The sequence below is a fragment of the Prionailurus bengalensis genome, chromosome B3, assembly GCF_016509475.1.
Source record: "Prionailurus bengalensis isolate Pbe53 chromosome B3, Fcat_Pben_1.1_paternal_pri, whole genome shotgun sequence".
Classification (NCBI taxonomy): Eukaryota; Metazoa; Chordata; class Mammalia; order Carnivora; family Felidae; genus Prionailurus; species Prionailurus bengalensis.
Window position 1 is genome coordinate 27,138,042 of NC_057355.1, and position 18,785 is coordinate 27,156,826.

An 18,785-nucleotide genomic window follows, 5' to 3' on the forward strand; every position below is an offset into this window, starting at 1 on the left:
TCAGCCCATTTTTAATCAAATTTTTCGGTTGCATTGCATGGGTTCCTTGTATATTTTGGATATTAACCTGTTATCATATATAGGGTTTGCAAATATTTTCTTCCATTCCATTGGTTGTCTTTTCATTTTGTTGATTATTTCTTTTCTATGCAAAAGAGTTTTAGTTTGATATAGTCCATCTGTTTAATTTTGCTTTCGTTGCTTGTGCTTTGATATTATATCCAAAATAATTTTTGCCAAGACTAATGTTAAGGAATTTTTCCACTATATTTTCTTCTAGGAGTTTTACATTCTAAGACACTGGCAATGAAGTTTTGAACCACTTTGAGTTAACTTTTGTGAATGGTATAAGATAGGGGATCAATTTTAGTATTTTGCATGTGATTATCCTGTTTTCTCATTTATTGAAGAGATAATTTCTCCTACTGAATATTTTTGACTTTGTCAAGTATTAGTTGACCATATATGTAGACATTTATTTCTGGGTTCTCAATTCCATTCCATTTATCTATGTATGTATTTTTATGCCAGTACTCTACTGTTTTGATTACTATAGCTTTGTAATATAGTTTAAAATCAGGAAGTGTGATGCCTCCACCTTTGTTCTTCCTCAGGATTGATTTGGCTGTTGAGGGTCTTTTGTGGCTCTCTGTGAATGTTAGGATTTTTCTTTATTTCTGTGAAAAATGCCATTGACATTTTGATAGGAATGGCATTGAAGCTATAGATGGCTTTGGATATACTAATTGCTCCAATCCATGAACACCTAATATATTTATTTACATATATTTGTGTCTTCAATTTCTTCCATCACTATCTCATCGTTTTTAGTGTACTCCTTGGCTTAAATTTATTTATAAGTATTTTATTGTCTTTGATGCTATTATAACTGAGATTGTTTTCTTTATTTCTTCTTTGAATATTTTATTGTTAGTATATATAAATGTAACTCATTCTTGAGTGTTGATTTTATATGATGCAACTTAACTGAATTAATTTATTAGCTTTGATAGTTTTTTTTGGTGGATTCTTTAGATTTCCTATATCTAAGATTATATTACATTGCAAGCAGACAATATTACTTCTTTCTTTACAATTTGGAAGCTTTTTATTTCTTTTTCTTGCCTAACTGTCCTGGCTAAGACTTCCCACTATATTGAATAGAAATGGTGGGAGTGGACACATATGTTTTGTTTCTAATCTTAGAGGAAAGCTTTCAACCTTTTACTATTGGGTGTAATGTTAACTTTTCCTTGTTATGTGTGGCCTTTTTATGTTGAGCTCCATTCCTTTGATAACTAAATTTTTGAGAATTTTTATTATGAAAAGATGTTGCATTTTGTCAAATGCTCTTTCTGCATCTATTCAGATGATTGTGATTTTTATGTTTTATTCTAGTAATGTGGTGTATCACATTTATTGATTTGCATGTGTTGAAACATCCTTCCATCTCAGGCATGAATCGTACTTGATCATGGTATATTATTATTTCAATGTGTGTTGAATACGGTGCTATTATTTTGTTGATAATATTTGCATCTATACACATTGGGAATAGAAGCCTGTAGGTTTCTTGTAGTGTCCTTATCCAGCTTTGAAATCATAGCAATGCTGGTTTTCTAAAATTAGTTTAGGAGTATTCCTTTCTCTTCATTTTTGTGGAAGGGTTTCACAAGGATTAGTGTTAATTCATTTGTAAATGTTTGATCAAATTCACCATGGAAGCCATTCAATAATTTTCTTTGTTGAGAGATTTTTTCATTGCTGATCCATTCTCCTTACTCACTATTGGTCTTTTCAGATTTTTTCTTTCTTCATGGTTCAATCTTGGAAGGTATGTTTCTAGAAATTTATCAATTTCTTCTAGCTTATCCAGTTTGTTGGAATATAATTGTTCATATTAGTCTCTTAATGCTTTGTATTAATGTAGTATCAGTTGCAATCTCAGGTGTTTCATTTCTAATTTTATTTATCTGGGGCATCTCTTTTTTTTTTCTTTTTCTTTTCTTAGTCGAGCTAAAGATTTGTCAATTTGCTTTATTTTTAAAGAAATAGCTTAGTGTCACAGATTTTCTATTGTCTTTCTGGTCTCTATTTCATTTACATGAACTTATCTTTGTTATTTTCTTCCTCCTGATAACTCTGGGCTGTTTGATCTTCTTTTCTCAGTTCTTTGAGATGTAAAAGTTAATTTGGTTATTTGAGATCTTTCTTTTTTCTTAACATAGACATTTGTCACTATAAAATTCCATCTTAGAACTGGCTTCGCTATGTCCTATGGGTTTTGGTATGTTATGTTTTCATTTTTATTTGTTTCAAAAATTGTTTTTATTTCTGTTTGATTTCTTCTTTGACTCACTGGTTGTTCAGAAACATGGTGTTTAATTCTCACATGTTTGCAAATTGTCCCATGTTTTTTTTTTTTTTTTCTATTGCTGACTTGTAGTTTCATACTATTGTAAAAAAAAAAAAAAGAGAGAGTTGGTATGATTTTGATCTTTTTAAATTTGTTAAGACTTGCTTTGTGACCTAATATATGATCTGTCTTGGAAAATGTTCTCCGTGCACTTCAAAAGAATGTGTATCGCTGCTGCTGTTGGATGGAATGTCCTGAATATGTCTGTTAGGTCCATTTCATCTTAGATATAGTTGAAATCCAACATTTCCTTATTGAGTCTCCATCTGAATTATCTCCTCATTGTTGCAAGTGGGGTATTGAAGCCCCCTACTATGTACTGTTGTCTGTTTCTGTCTTATTTGGTTAGTAATTGCTTATTATATTTGGGTCCTTCAATGTTGGGTGTTTTTATATTTACAATTATGACATCCTCTTGATGAATTGACTCCTTTGACGTTACATAATGACCTTCTTTGACTCTTGTTACGAGAAAGACAGATACCATATGTTTTCACTCTTATGTGGATCCTGAGAAACTTAACAGAAACCCATGGGGGAGGGGAAGGAAAAAAAAAAAGAGGGTAGAGTGGGAGAGACCCAAAGCATAAGAGACTCTTAAAAACTGAGAACAAACTGAGGGCTGATGGGGGGTGGGGGAGAGGGGAGGGTGGCTGATGGGTATTTTGGAGGGCACCTTTGGGGATGAGCACTCGGTGTTGTACGGAAACCAATTTGACAATAAATTTCATATATTGAAAAAATATTAGAATTTTATTTAACAAAAAAAAGACTCTTGTTACAACTTGCGACTTAATGTCTATTGTGTCTGATATAAGTACATCTAATCTTGCAATTTTTTAGTTTCCACTTGCATGGAATATCTTTTTCTCTCCCTTCACTTTGAGCCTATGTGTGTCTTTAAAGCTGAAGTCTTCTATAGGCAGCATACAGTTGGATCTTCTTTTTAATCTATTCAGCCACTCTACATCTTTTAATTGGAGAATTTGTTCTTACATTTAAGATAATTATTGATAAGTATGGTCTTACTTATGCCATCTTATTAATTGTTTCTGACTGTTTTATAATTCCCTTATTCCTTTCTCTCTCTCTTGCTGTCTTCCTTTTTGAATTGATGACTTCCCACTGTGGTATGCTTTCATTCCCTTCTCTTTATTTTTTGTATATCTACTATAGCTTTTTTCCTTATGGTTACCATGAGGCTTAAATAAAATATCTTATAATCATAACAATCTATTTTACACTAACTTCTATTGCATTTTTAAAATGCTAATAGTTTCCCTCCTTTTATATTTTTGTGTCAGAATTTGCCTCTTATTTCTTGTACCCATTAAGAAATTATTATAACTATAATTATTGTTTAACACTTGTTTTTACCTTAACCTTTATACTGAAGTGGTTAACACCTTACCATATTAGATTTACCATAGATTATCATATTAGTATTAGAGTATTCTGAATTTGACTATGTACTTACCTTTACCAATGTGTTGTATATTTTTGTTTTTTATGTTACTAATTAGCTTCCTTTTTTTCAACTTGAAATCCTTTCAGCATTTCTTTTAAGGTGATGAACTCCTTCAGCTTTTGTTTTTCTGTAAAAGTCTTTATCTTGCCTTAATTTCTGTAGGACAACTTGCAAGATAAAGTATTCTTGGTTGGCAGATTTTTTTTCCTTAAGTACTTTGGATATATCCTTCCACTCTCTCTCTCTCTGGCCTCCAAGGTTTCTAAGAAATACACTGATAGCTTCATGGTGGTTCCCTTGTATTAGATTTTTTTCTTTTAATGTTCTGTATTTGTCTTTTATTTTAATCAGTTTTATTATAATGTATTTTGAAGAAGATTGTTTTAGAATGAAATATTGGGGTTACCTATTAGCTTAATGATCTTGAATGTCCAAATCTTCCCCAGATTTGGGAAGTTCTCAGTCATTATCTATTTGATTTAGCTTGTTATCTCCATTTGCCTCTGTTTTCCTTTTGGGACTCTGATAACTGGCAAATTGTTTCTATTAGTAATATTCTCTATATCACATAGATTTCTTCAGTCTTTTTTATTCTTCTTTTATTCTTTTTTAACTGAATAATTTCAAAATCCTGTTCTATTTTACAGATTCTTTCTTTTTCTTTTTCAAGTCTGCTGTTGATGATTTCTATTGCCTTTTTTCTTTTTCTTTTTCTTTTTTTTTTAACTTCTTTCATTTTATCCTTCAGCTCCAGAATTTCTGTTTGGTTCTTTTCTGTAATTTCTATCTCTTTGTTAAAATTCTAATTTTGTGTGTGTGTGTGTCTTGTTTTCTTGATTTCATTAAATTGTTGTTCTGGTTGTTTTGTAGTTCAATGAGCTTCCTTAAAATAGCTCTTTTGAATTATTTCTTCGGTAAATCATAGATCTTGGTGTTTGGGGTTGGTTTTTGCAAAATTATTGTGTTCTTTATTGGGATCATGTTTCCTTAATTTTTTTATATTCCTTGAAGTCTTGCACTGTTGTCTTTGCATTTGAAGTAGCACTCACTTCCTCCAGTCTTTATGTGCTGACTTTGGGAGAGAAATAGCTTCCATCAGCCTGAGGGATTCTGATTCTTTCTCAGACTTTTTCCATGGGTATGTCTGCTCCCTCTTGTAGCATAATATTTAAATTTATATGCTTTCTCACAATCCTGAAAAGCCATAGTGGGTGCTCACAGCCTCTCTTTTTCATTACCTAGAGCTGTGCTGAGTCCTCAAGTGTGTAGTTTCTCCCAGGCCCACAGATTTGAGCCAGCTTTCTGTATGTGCTCACTAGCCATTTGCTAAAGATTGCCATTACCACCACTGAGAATGCACCTAGGTAACCAGCCACTGTTGGGGAAAGGAGTGGCATACAGAGCACTAGAGGTACCTGTTGGCCAGTTAGGGAGGTCCAGAGATGAGGTTTCCCAGCCACTTGCAGGCATACCTCCTGATGGAGTCCATGAGATTGTTAGTACAATCTGTGTCCCTTTATTATATCCCATTCCAATCCCTGGCTGCTATTCTCTCAGTGCTTACCACCCTCCAGGCATGCAGCGCAGGACTCAGCACTCTGTGTGAGAGGAGAGAGAAATGGACCTCATTAGCACCATCCCACACAGCTGGAGAAGTCAGGTACTCACAATTTCTCACTTTCCCTGTGGGAGAAATCACAGACCAAGAAGATCTCTCTTGGAACTGAGCTGTGCTACTTTGGGGGTGGGTGATATGAGTAAAGTCAAACTGTTTCTCTTTCCCTCTTCAATGTGTCCAGTCTTGGATTTTTTTTTTTTTCTCTAGCAGTGTGCTTCAACATCTCTGTTTGACTCCTGGACTTCCACAAAGGCCTCTCATCTGTGGGTAAACGTCTAAATCAGTGTTCTTCAGAGACTCCCAGATAGTGACCAACAGGGGCTGGAGATAGTTCATAAGCCATTTCTTGGTCCACAGCTGGATCGAGTTCTGTATGTCTATTACCTAATGAATAGTAGGTGTTACTTTTCATGAGTCCCTTGGCAGATGGTGCTAGCAACAGAACAAAAGACAAGTGTGGCTATGGATGAGTTCTGAATCAAACAGAGCTGTTTTTAGGTTCAATGAGTCAGTTGCCTTGGTAAAAGTCTGGTTTTTTTCAAAATGGCTGTCTTCATTCTTGAATAACACCAGGATTTCACAGTCTCCTACCTGGATCCCACATCTTCCACAAAGACACAAAGGTGGCTGGATGCCAAATGAGTGTTGTTGAGAGTGAATATGTTTGAGGAACATCTTATTTGGCCATCTTGTTGATGTCACTCCCCCTTAATTTTTCATTTCTGTCTAACAGATTACCACAAATTTAGTGACTTAAAACAAAATGTTAATTTGTAATTCAACAGTTTATGTGAGTAAAAAGCAATGGATTTGCCTTAGCTGTGTCCTCTATTTAAGCTGTCATAGCTTACAATTGGGGTATTCTCATCTGGAGGCTTGACTAAGGAAGAATCTACTTCTAAACTTATTAGGTTGTTGGCATCATTTATTATTTGTAGCCATAGAGTTACAAGACTAAAAGAAGAATCTCTCTTCAGGAAAGTCCCAGTCCTTCAAAGGGTTTTCACCTGATTGAGTCATGCCCATCCACAGTCTCTCTTTGGATTTGCTTGAAATCAACAGATCTCAATATCCATTCACCTGTACTATATAAAGTAATCTGATCAAGGAAGTCAGAGGTTACATTCTATTGGCTAAAACAAAATCACAGGTTCTTCCCACACTCAAACTGAGAGAAATGTACAAATGTGTGATTAATTTGAGGTCATTTTAGGGTGGGTCTTCCAGTTTTAATGATTAAGATAGTATGGTAATTGTGCAGGAATTGACATGCAGAAACAGATCCATACATATCTGGATGCATGAATAAAACAGATCCATACTTATAAGGATATGTGAGGTGGCACTGAAGATGAATGAGGGTAGCAACAAATGATATTATGACAACTGATCATGGAATTTAAAATTTTCAATTTGAAGAACGATCAGCTACATATAAAAATAAAAATAAAACTTGTAGACAAAAACAGTACAATATATGATCTTAGGTTAGGAAACAGATTCTCAAGGATAAGACAACAGCACTAACAATAAAATAAAAGCTTGATAAATTTAATTCCTTAAAATCAAGAATTTATTTTCATGTACGAATGTCAAAAGCAAAAGAATAAGGTAAGTTTTCCCAGGGCAAACTTGAAGATTAAAATGGAGAAGATTAGGCTCTTTTATACATAACATTGCTGATTACCACACCTTAGCCGACTTTTAAGAGGTATTAACTTAGGATATTTTGAAAGGAGACCAAGAGAAAATACCACTGTAAGGCAGAGAGAAGGCAAGGCCATCAGAAGGAGAGTAAGTCTGGAGAAATAACAATGATATTTAAAAGAGATTCAAAGGAAGTTTTGTTGCCTAAGGAGAAATAAATAAATAAGGTTATCTATGACATGGAATAAGTACTGATTTATAATAATTCTCTCTGGGAACAATGCTGGGGTAAATTATGGAAGATGTGGCTAGTCTTCAGCCTTGAAGGAACTTTCTGCATGTTATTAATCTTTATACTTCCAAATTCATAAAACATAGTGTTAGCTTAATAAATGTTTATTTCTTAAATGTGTATTGACTGCCTACTCTGTGCCATTGTGCTAAAAAGTAGTACTACACATGCTGTCTCAAAAAGTAATCAATGATTTCATATATTTTTCCTTACATTGGCTCAGGGAAAGAAAGTCACAAAAATGAACTATTGGCAAAAAGAGCCATTTTTTTTTTCTTTTAAATCCACTGGGCCCAAGATGACTTTTTACCTTGATGGATCAGAGAAGTTTCTCATTCTCTCCCCAACTATTTCTATGCCATTTTTCCCCCAGAAAGTGGGCACCAGGCACATTCCAGGGTAGACTATGGAGATCTCTGTGGTTGCTAGATCCTTATTATTGCCATAAGAGTTAACCAAGACTCCAGGTACCTTTGTTTGAAAAGAATTGATCACAGAAAATCAAAAACATTCTGGTCCAGTTTGTAAACTGCATTAGGAAAGCTGCACATTGATCATGGTGCATGATTAAACATCACAGAGAGGGAAAGAAAGCTTCCAAGGAGCATGAGGCAGGACCTGAGACTTCACACCCAAGTTGGAGTAGACCGGGTCCATGGGTGTATGTGAGTGTCTATGTATGTGGATGTATATGTGTGGATATATGTACACTTGCAGAAAGGGAGCAGATAGAAGGAACAACATCATTCTTCAATTAAGAACCCTAAAACTAATGACAAATATAATTTACTCATGCACTTGACCTGTCTGAGAAACTTTTACAGATATAGGGAAGGGCTTTCACCTCCTCTGAGGACATATTATACCTCAGGCCTACATAAACCAATTAAGTGTGTACAGAAATATGTGATGTAACTAGAAATTAGGATCCCATGGCCTTTTCCTTCCAATTTAGGATGAGTGGTATAATGGCTATGTGTTGGTCTTCTTGTGAGGGGCAGTGGGCCTAGAACCCACAATTCCTCCTGCTTCTCTTCCCCAGCTATTTGTATCCTATGGAAGCTGGAAATTTGGAACCATGAAGTTCCCTGGAACTGCATTTTGGAGTGTGTCCCAAAACCTCACCAAGAGCCAATTAACTTATAAACTCAGGCTCCAGAATGAGTCCCTGACATTCCATCTCACTTTCATACCTGATGATGGGACATTCAGCAGATCTCTGAGTTAGTCAAAGGTATATGTTGAGTCCATTTACCTTAGGTGTATATAGAGTCCATTTACCTTAGGTTGGGGGAAAGCAGAGAGATTTGCTAAAATGAATTGTGTATCTGCTCTGGAATTGTCCCTCTTTATCTTTCTCAGGAACCTACAATGGTAGCTGAAGAAACTATTCAACTGTTTGGATATTCCGTTGGGGCTATGTTCATAACTACTAGAGTGATTTATTATGTTTGTTTTTTCTGTCTACTGTTTGTTTTCTCTTTGGTTTTTAACTGAAATTTTATGTAAAGGTTAAAAGTTATTTCAATATTGCACATAATTCAACAATATTTCCCCAGGAAATTATGTAATTTAGCATTCATATTAGAAATATATCTTTGTGTCCTTTGATTGCTTCAGGTTAATCATTCTGATTCCTTTGCATTGAAATGCTAATTTGCTTAAAATTTTAAATGTTTCTCAGAAAATGATCTCAACATTGATGTTTCTATCAACCATCCTGAATATTGCTACAACAGAACACTACAAAAAGAATTCTAATTATTGAAAGGCAGTTTTTATATGGGCTCAATATAGTCTCCTTGTCAATCTTTTAAACTAAAAATGGAAATTTCATTATGATCTTTTCAATAAATAAACACTAATCAATTGTTTATCATTAAGTAACACTGGTTAAAAAAATGATATATTCTATAACCCAACCAGTTTTTTGGTCTGGAAGAATATACTAGTAATTATAAAAATGAATGAATAACAGTTGTCAGGAAAGGCTCAGTGAGGACTTCGTGGTGAACTAAATGATTTCTAAGCTGAGATTTGAAGGTGAGTGGAACTACTGGGATGCAGGGGAAAAGAAAAGAAGATCATCCTAGGTAGATGAGAAGAAACTTAGTGACCCATGGAGAAAAATCTTGGTACGTCTGAGGACCTGGGGAGAATCTGATTTCCAGAGTGCAGAGACTATAGGGAAACGAGTATTGCATGCAGAATAGTAGAGACCATACTAAAGTCATGACAATAATAAAAAGGTAGCAAGATGATGGTGAAGGATTATAAGGAAGGGGATATAATGATATTTGTGTTTTATAATGATCCTTTTGATGGCAGGACATAGAATGGTCTGGAGTGGAAAAGGACTGGTTGTTAGGAGACAGGCCAGGGACTATGAGAGAATCTGGTACTTGCGGGGAAAGGAATTGAGAGCAATGCAGGAATTGAATAAGGGAAAAGAAGTAACAGGTGGTTTCTGGACTTGTGCCTTGAATAGAGAGAAGGACCTGGCTTAGATGAGAGAACAGCCTGGTGTGGGGGATATGATAGTTCAGGTCTGGTCACTGAATTTCAGGTGCTGAAAGACAATCCAGTATGTTGAAGAATGAAAGTCAAATGGGAAGAGGGGGATAGACATCCTCTCAGCAGGAGGTTATGCAGAAAAGATACAAAATAGAGATGATTTTGGAATAAAATGTCTCATGTATTAAGCATGCAACTTCTCCTTATCCACCAGGAATCTTATGGAATCTCTAGTAACAACTATTTTCCTCCCAACTCTTTTATGGTGTAGCTTTGCTGTAGTAGGAGGAAGCAAAGTCATAAAATGATTTCTTCTTTTTGTTTTCTGGGTTGGCACAGCCTAACTGCTGGAGTCATGAAAGGATAACATCAACCTAAAAATATCGAGTAAAACATAAAGTACAAGATTGATAAGCTAAAATTATGCTTTAAAAATAGAAATATAAAATTGTTACACAAATTTATGTATGAAAGCTTATGTATAGCTCTGTCACTATTGAAAAAAACAAAATGACTATGGATCTACTTGAGGATGGATTTTGCTATGTTACTGTTGCAGGATTTTTTTTTTTTTTAACCACAATACCCGGATTTGTTTTCTTGCTGCTTTGAAGAATTAAGACGTGGACACAAAACGAGCAGCAGGCAAAAGTTTATTAGAATATAAGATTAGAAAGTAAGAATAGTAGGAAAGCTCTCTTTACAGAAAGGAGACATTCAAAAGTGAATGCCTGCGACACTAGGCAAGTGTCCTTGCTTTAAAAGGTTTTGGTTAGCCCTCCCCTCCCCTTCCCTTTCCCCTTGTTCCTTCTCAGGTTCTGCCCTTACCCTCTGGATGACTCTGGGTGCTGGATGACTCATGGGTTGTCCATTCTGGATTGGCTCATTTCCATTAAAAGCAGTGTGGGGGGGGGGGGTGTCTATGGCCACACCTAGGTCTTTCCTTAAATTCCTAAGGGAAACCTGAGAGGGAGTAGGTGGGGTCTGTTACATTCTTAAGAGGAGCTTTATGCCTGGGGGCTTTTCCTGTGGTCAGACACTCCCAGAATTTTTCCAAATACGTGTTTTTCCCTAACGGGGGGCCTCAGGTCCTCATCTTTCACTCTCTGCCTACTGAATCCTATCTTCTTCTATCATATTACCCCTGATTTTAAACACGCAACACACAGATGGACTCAAGCTTGTTATGTAATAATATAGCTCGTTATGTAATAATATGTCAAAGAATAGATGCACATATCTGTCTCCTCTATCGATTAATATGTTTGTTTGTGTGTCTTTTCCGGTGACCAGTAAAATGCCTTGAAAGCCATAGATAAAATAAAGTTTATAAAAATTAAGTTTAAGAACACCAGCATTTTGACCTTTTTTCACAACTTACTACTGTAGTTGTATATTTTTATCCAAGTCATATATTTAACAAAATTATTGCCCCTGAATTATTTTTTAACCAAAGAAAGTTGTTTTACTTTTTGACAATACTTTATTACAGGTGATTATGTTGTCATGACTATATATTTTGAATTGAGTAGAAGAATGGGATACTTCACTATTCAAACATACATTCCCTGTATACTGACTGTGGTTTTATCCTGGGTGTCATTTTGGATCAAAAAAGATGCTACACCAGCAAGAACAGCATTAGGTGAGTTAAAAAACAAACAAACAAACAAAAAACAAAAAACTCTTCCACCATTTTGTATAATATTAACACAGACGTATTCATAAAAATACTTACAGTGAAAAAGACTTTAGTCAAATGTACTTGGATTGCTTTAAGTAGTCAAGTTAGACTCTTCTTTCTGACAATAGAATTCTATGTGTGCCACTTAAAATCAGTTGGGGTTGGGAATTCAGAACAAATCAATTGCATCATTGATACTCTAAGGATGATGTCAATCATAAAAATGTAGTCATGTCCTGTGAATCTGTCATGCTGAAAATCTCATTACATCAGTGTACGGACACACAACTTTTCATGCACTTTTGAAGACTGAAGACACGATATCATTAAATAGTCTCTCAATAACAGAAGAGATTGTCTATAGCAACTTTACCATCAAACAAGAAAGTGATCATTCTTTTCAGCTATAATCTACACACTAAATCTCAAAGTCTTCATGAATTTTCCTCTGACCCCCCCAAAAAAGTCCTCTTAATAAAACATTAAATTTCAGTGGTTTTAGAATTGTGTAACATTTTATATCAATTTTTCTTTATGACAGGAATATTACCTAACTTTCAATATTTTGACCTGTGAAAACAGGTAATATATATTAAATATATAGTTGTTTTCCCAGAAAAATGTCTTTCAGAAAAAAGAGGGAGCTGCCCCAATTTTAAAATCCTTGCAAAATCTCTCACATTACATGTTGCTTTTTCTGTATTCATTTTATTCTGTTTGTTCAACAACAAAGTACTGGTTGAGCAAAAAAAAACAAAAAACAAACAAACAAAAAACTAACCTGTAATATCTGTTGCCAGTGTTAGTTTTGCATACTTCTAGAAAATGCATAATAAAATTGGTAAATCACCCAGCAAAGTTACAACACAAATTTAGTAATTGTTCTTGGGGTTATGACCTCACAATTACAAGTGCCAGGTAAGCATGACTTTAAAAATCAGCTTCAAAACAATATAATATGTAGTATTGGTTGCACAACTTGAGACTATGAAAGTCCTGTCAAAGAGTTACCACTATGGCATTAAGGGGCTAGAGATACTAGAAATACATAATGCTGGAAGATAAGATAATATATTTACACTCCAGAAGAGTGAAGAAATGTCATTAACACCAGAATATTTAGTTGAGACACCAGAAAGACTGTGCTTAAAACTAAAGGGGCACTTGTAGGACTGCTTTGAATAAAGTTTAAATCAAGCCATGAGAAGATCAAGGAGAACAATTAGTAAATTAACTATCTGCCAAAAGAAAGCATTTAACATGCTTTTAAAAAGGATAGCATACTTCATAATCTTTGTAAGGTGTCATCCACAAGATTGAGTATATAATAAAAAATTACTAGACATTCTTAGAAGCAGGAAAATGTGACTCATGATCAAGAAAAAAAAAGTCAATATAAAAAGACAACTATGATTTTGAGTCAGCAGACATGGGCTTTAAAGCAGCTATTTTAACAATGTTAAAGGACTTAGAGGAAAATGTAATGTTAGTGAATGAACAGATGGGTAATCTCAGCAAATAAAGTATATTAAAAAGTAAATTCTAGAATGAAAAGTATAATAGTTGAATTGAAAAATTCATTAAATGGGCTTAAGAGCAGATTCAAGAGAGCAGAAAAAAAGTTCAGGCATAATTGAAGACCATCATACAAAATTTAGCTAATCTGAAGAAGACAGGGATAAAAGCTTTTAAAACATAAATCCCAGTGGTCTGTTGGACAATATGAAGATGTATAACATAGCTGTAACTGATGTTACAGAATGAGATAAAATAAAATAAGATAAAAATTTTTGAAGAAATGAAGTTAAAAATCCCCAAATTTAATGAAAAAATTCCTACCTAGATATTCTGTAGGCATGACATGTTCACCATATTTTTTTTAAAGTTAAGTTGGATATTCATTACAAAATCTTTTTTTGTATAAAAATACACCTGCCATCAGTGTAGACTTTTCAAGTTTACACAGCATTTTAAAAAATATTTATTTATTTTTGAGAGAGAGAGAGCACAAGTAGGGGAGGGGCAGAGAGAGATCGGGGGACAGAGGATCCCAGGCACACTCTGTGCTGACAGCAGAGAGCCAGATGAAGGGCTCAAACTCATGAACCATGAGATCATGACCTGAGCCAAAGTCAGATGCTTAACCAACCTGACTGAGCCCCCCAGGTGCCCCAAGTTTACACACCATTTTTACATGAAACATGGCAACTTTCCCACCTACAGTAAGGAGGCATTCCATTTTCACCATACTGATTAAAGAAACAGATTCAAAGAAAGTAAGTGACTTTACATGACCAAATGCTGAGAAGGCTGAGAGCAAGGCAGGGGGCTTTGACTTCCAGGTCAATATCTTTTACACATGGTTAACTTGTCCACCCCGTGCTGTTAGCTTCATCCTCCAAATGGCCCTGGCTACCCTCCCTGAGGAAGTAAGAGAGGCATTCACTACACAGGAGCTATGATGCTACAGTAAAGGTGGGAACTAATGTGCATTTATCTATCATGTCTACCTAATCACTGAGTATTACTGCCTGGCAGATATTTTATAGTACTCTCAGCCACACAGGTAGTGAGTGTTAATGTCCATATTCCTGTGATTCCAGGATCCATGTCACTAGCCTGCGTGTCCAACAGCTCTAGCAGGTTCTGATTTCTCAGGAGCTCATCTAGGGTAGAATTAGCCTTAACTTGTTTTGCATAATAATTATCCAGTCATTTCATTCTTTTTCATGTTTCATAGCCTTCATCCTCTTTTCGTTTCTTTTTCCTTTTATACCATCCATCACATGGGTGTCTCTTTTCTAAATCTTTTCCACAGTCTCTGAATCTTTAGAATTGACTCACTAAGTATTGAAATAGTCAAAGTCAGACCAACACTAAGTATTATGAATTAACTAATTGATCAATGAATCAACACATTCCATTCGAATGCCTAAAATGTGTTAGGCACAATTCTTGCTGACAGGTAAGCAAAGATGAGCAAGATACAGTTTTGCTTGTAATGATCACACAATTTATTCAGGGAGACAGACATGCAAAAACCATAAAGACATATGCAATTATCTATGCTAATGTAGAAATGAGGTACATAGAAGGCACAAGATAGTGCAGATTCACATTATCAACTCTGAGGTGCATGCAATAGGACCTCAGAAAAAGTGGTACTTCATCTTGGTCTTAAAGAAGGGTGGGAGTTCACAAATTGCATAAAGAAAAAGCAAGAAAGGAAATGGTTTATTTGGCAAAAGAATACTATGAGATGTGGAACAGAGAAAATGTCTGGGGGACTGCAAACTGTATCACTTAAAAAATATTTAAAAGAGAAAATATGAGACAATTTGAGAATTTCTGAATAAATTGAAAGGTGTTGACTTAATTCAGGTACTTTAATGTTTTTGTGAAGACTATGGTAAAAGCTCTATGGAAATGTTTGCAAAATTGCATAGACATTAAAAATAAAGTATTATTACATTTATCCAATGTCAACGAGGATTTACCTAAAAATAAAACACTGTTGGAGTGGAGGAATTTTGTGTGGTTCCTTTTACAACTTGATAACTATCCCCTGTACAGGCATCACCACAGTGCTGACCATGACCACGCTTAGCACCATTGCCAGGAATTCCTTGCCCCGTGTGTCCTATGTGACAGCCATGGACCTCTTTGTGACTGTTTGCTTCTTATTTGTCTTTGCTGCTCTGATGGAGTATGCCACCCTCAACTACTATTCAAGTTGTAGAAAACCAACTACCACTAAGAAGAAAACATCGGTAAGTTCCAGTAGCAAAGATTTTCTGGAAAGGTAGGGGAAGGATAGTTTGCAATAAATGATCCTTATTCCTAAGGATCTTCTACACTGTTATATAAAGAGCTAATTCAACAAGACATTAAAAAAAGACAAATATTCTGAAGATATGAATATAACCATAAAGTACCTCTTCAACTTTACCTACCAGTGACATGGATTGATGTAATCACACATGAATGATTTCTCTTAACTAAGGTGATCTGTAATGCAGATTTCCATAGAAGTTTTCTAATTGTTTTTTTCTGGTTTTCTTGTAGTTATTGCATCCAGATTCCTCAAGGTGGATTCATGAGCGAATAAGCCTACAAGCCCCCTCCGTATGTATAGCATTGAAGGTGCAAATATTTCTGAAAACTCTTCTAAATTAAGATTGAATATGTTATTGTTTATGTATGCATATATTGAAGAACAATGAGTGTTGCACATACTCCTTTCAAAAGTGTGTATACTTTTTTTTAAATATGCAACTTAGAAAATTTGGAAAATGAACAAAATAATCATAATCCTTCTACCCAGGGATCAGCATATACATACATATTTCTGTTTTGTAACTCAAAAATATGTTATGAATAAGTTTCTGCATTATAATATTATTTTATAGGATCATTTTAATGATTGAATTATATGCAATGATTGACGCACAGATAGTCGTGGCTGGAAACGGGGCTAATACACACGGTTTCACTTTTATATATATTCTTATCATTGCAGTTTTGTATATACCTGTGACTATTAATATAATTTCCTATAAGCAAAATGGCTGGGTCAGAAGAGTTGCTTGGCTCCATTAGCAATGCGGGACACCCACCACCCAGAACTCTCCTTGCATTAGGTTTGATAGACAAACAGAAAAATGGCTCCTGCAATATGTTCCTTTATCATTTCTTTGATTACTGACAAAGTTGAATATGTTTCACTTGTTTATTTTTTTACTCGCATTTCTATTACTGTGAATTGCTTTTTATGTAAAAAAAGTCTGCTTTTATGTAAGTTTTTTATATAACATTTATAACTTATTTATGTCTTAACTTTTTTAAAGTTAAAAGTAACTATCTGCCAGTTACTTATATCATATATTATGTATATTATATTTTATATAACATAAAATTTATATACTCGCATACAGAATAATTAAGCATATTAATATATTTTTTAAGTAGTTTTATTCCAGTTTTATGGCCATGTTGTCACTGTCGTTTCTTATGCTTTTCTCCACATGTATTAAGTCTCCTGTTGCCAAATCTATCAGTCTTTCCTTTTGTGGTCTCTGCCTCTTGTGTCCTCTTTGGGAAGGTCCTCCCTACCCTCAGAATGATCTAACTCCCGTCACTTTCTTTTGAGCACTTACTCTGTTTGACCCTATGTTGTAAGTGCTTTCATGTGTGAGTTCATGTAACCTCACCCATTCTACTAACAAGGAAGCTGAAATACGGAGAAATTAAGCCCTATAAATATTGATGAAGGTTCAACAATTTATAATATTATTAAATTTAATTAGTAATGCATCTGAATTTTAAGTATATGGCTTGAAGTAAGAATTTAACTTTTGAAAAATAGAGAAATGTCTTAAAATTACTGATGTGAGCTACCCTTTTATCATATAACAAAATTTATATATAACTACTTGTATTCCTTTATACTAATTACACTGAATGCTTTATGCCCACCTATATACCATACATGGTTTTCTAACTCCTGATCAGTAATTTATGTTTAGTGCCTTTCAACATGTTTTTTAAAAGTGACTGCTTGGTTATCTATACTCTGAAAGTGTATCATTTTAGTTCTGACAGAGGTGAGTGCTGAAGCCACTTTTATAGCTGTGGGAAGCCACAGAGAACTACAGATTTGCCAGCAAATGCTTCCAAATAGCAACAGACTGAAAAGTAATGGAAAGGGTTGGGAATGGGGATGCTGTAAACAAAGACAAGTCAGAACACATATCGTGAGGCCTAGAAACCACATTATCACACACAGCCAGGGAGCTGGGAGTGGAAGAAGAAATATTGACACCTTTCATATACAAAAGATATTGCCAAAAATCTTTTACATAGCAAATAATAATAATAATAAATTTTCACAAAATCAGAATTTTTTTCTTTTGTTTTTAAGAGGAAAAGTGTAATGACCTTGAAGAAAGTACATAGAAAAACAACTCAGAGAGAAAGGGCTCCAGGCCAGGTGAGAAGACACAGAGAGATCTTAAACAAAAGTTCATAAAGTAGCCAAAGAAAAAGGGAATTTTCCAGGGTGCCTGGGTGGTCCAGACCATTAAGCCTCTGCCTTTGGCTCAGGTCATGGTCTCATGGTTCCTGAGCTCAAATCCTGTGTCAGGCTGTGTGCGAACAGTGCAGAGCCTGCTTGGGATTGTTTCTCTCTCTCTGCCTCTACCCTGCTTGTGCTCTCTCTCTCTCTCTCTCCCTCAAAATAAATAAACTTAATTTTTTTTGAAAAAAAAAGGGAATTTTCAAACTTTTCATGAAAATTGTCAATGTATTCAATTCTATGTTGAAAGATCCACAGGGTTAGGCTAGTTAAGGGTCCCTCTATCACCAACATCTGCAGAGATGATCAGTCTCCAAGCAATGAGGGAGAGGAGGCAGGCCCCACTAACACTCATGCATGCACTTTGGGTCAAGCTGTTCGAACATCTCTGTGCCTCAGTTTCCTAACCTGTAAAATGCAAAGCTAACCACTTCATATGTGCAGTAGAACTTGCCACCCAGGAAGCACAGGTTTCCAGGGAAGTCAAGGGACTGCATCATACATGCAGGCAAAGCAGGAGTGAGTCAGGCTGTAGGTGACCTTGGAGATGCATTAATTAAAATCTCCATTTTGAGCCCAGTTTGAAATTTTTATGATAAGTGAGAGATATACATTTTAAAAAGTATGTAAGCAGTTTAACATATGGCTGTTAATAATATCTTCAATAATAGAATAATAATATCTTCAATATTATAAGATGCAATTAATTTTATTCCATATTTATTTACTTATTTATTAAAAGCCCTCAATTATTAGATCAGGTTTATTTATGTTTCAGTAATCAGGAGTTTTTAGTTTGTTAAATGAAGAAGTGAATAGGGTTTCCTTGCCTCCAGAAACCCGGCTGCTTATTTGTCTGTAGCTCCTTGATCACCCTTTAGATCTCTAAGGAGCTGACCCCACCCTTTCAGAGCCTTCTGATGCCCATTCTGAGTCAACATCTTCCTTTGGGCCTGTCCTGCCAGTAATGGCCATGCTTCTCATCTGTATGTCACTACACAGGGACAAAGTGTTGATGAAATGAAAGGATGAATATCTGGCTGAACACTGTCAAAACACATATGCAATTACTT

The 18,785-nt window shown here is 35.0% G+C and overlaps 1 protein-coding gene across 2 annotated transcripts in view; it reads left to right on the forward strand.

Annotated features, from left to right (window-relative positions):
• GABRG3 (gamma-aminobutyric acid type A receptor subunit gamma3) overlaps positions 1-18,785 on the forward strand; it is a 718,893-nt gene that overhangs the window by 689,987 nt on the left and 10,121 nt on the right. Inside the window, exons 7-9 of one of the 2 annotated variants that reach the window (XM_043554901.1) lie at positions 11,448-11,600; positions 15,213-15,409; positions 15,705-15,782. In XM_043554901.1, the coding sequence (XP_043410836.1) occupies positions 11,448-11,600; positions 15,213-15,409; positions 15,705-15,782 (428 nt within the window). The remainder of the gene's footprint in view (positions 1-11,447; positions 11,601-15,212; positions 15,410-15,704; positions 15,783-18,785) is intronic. The other variant, XM_043554902.1, reaches the window with a different exon arrangement.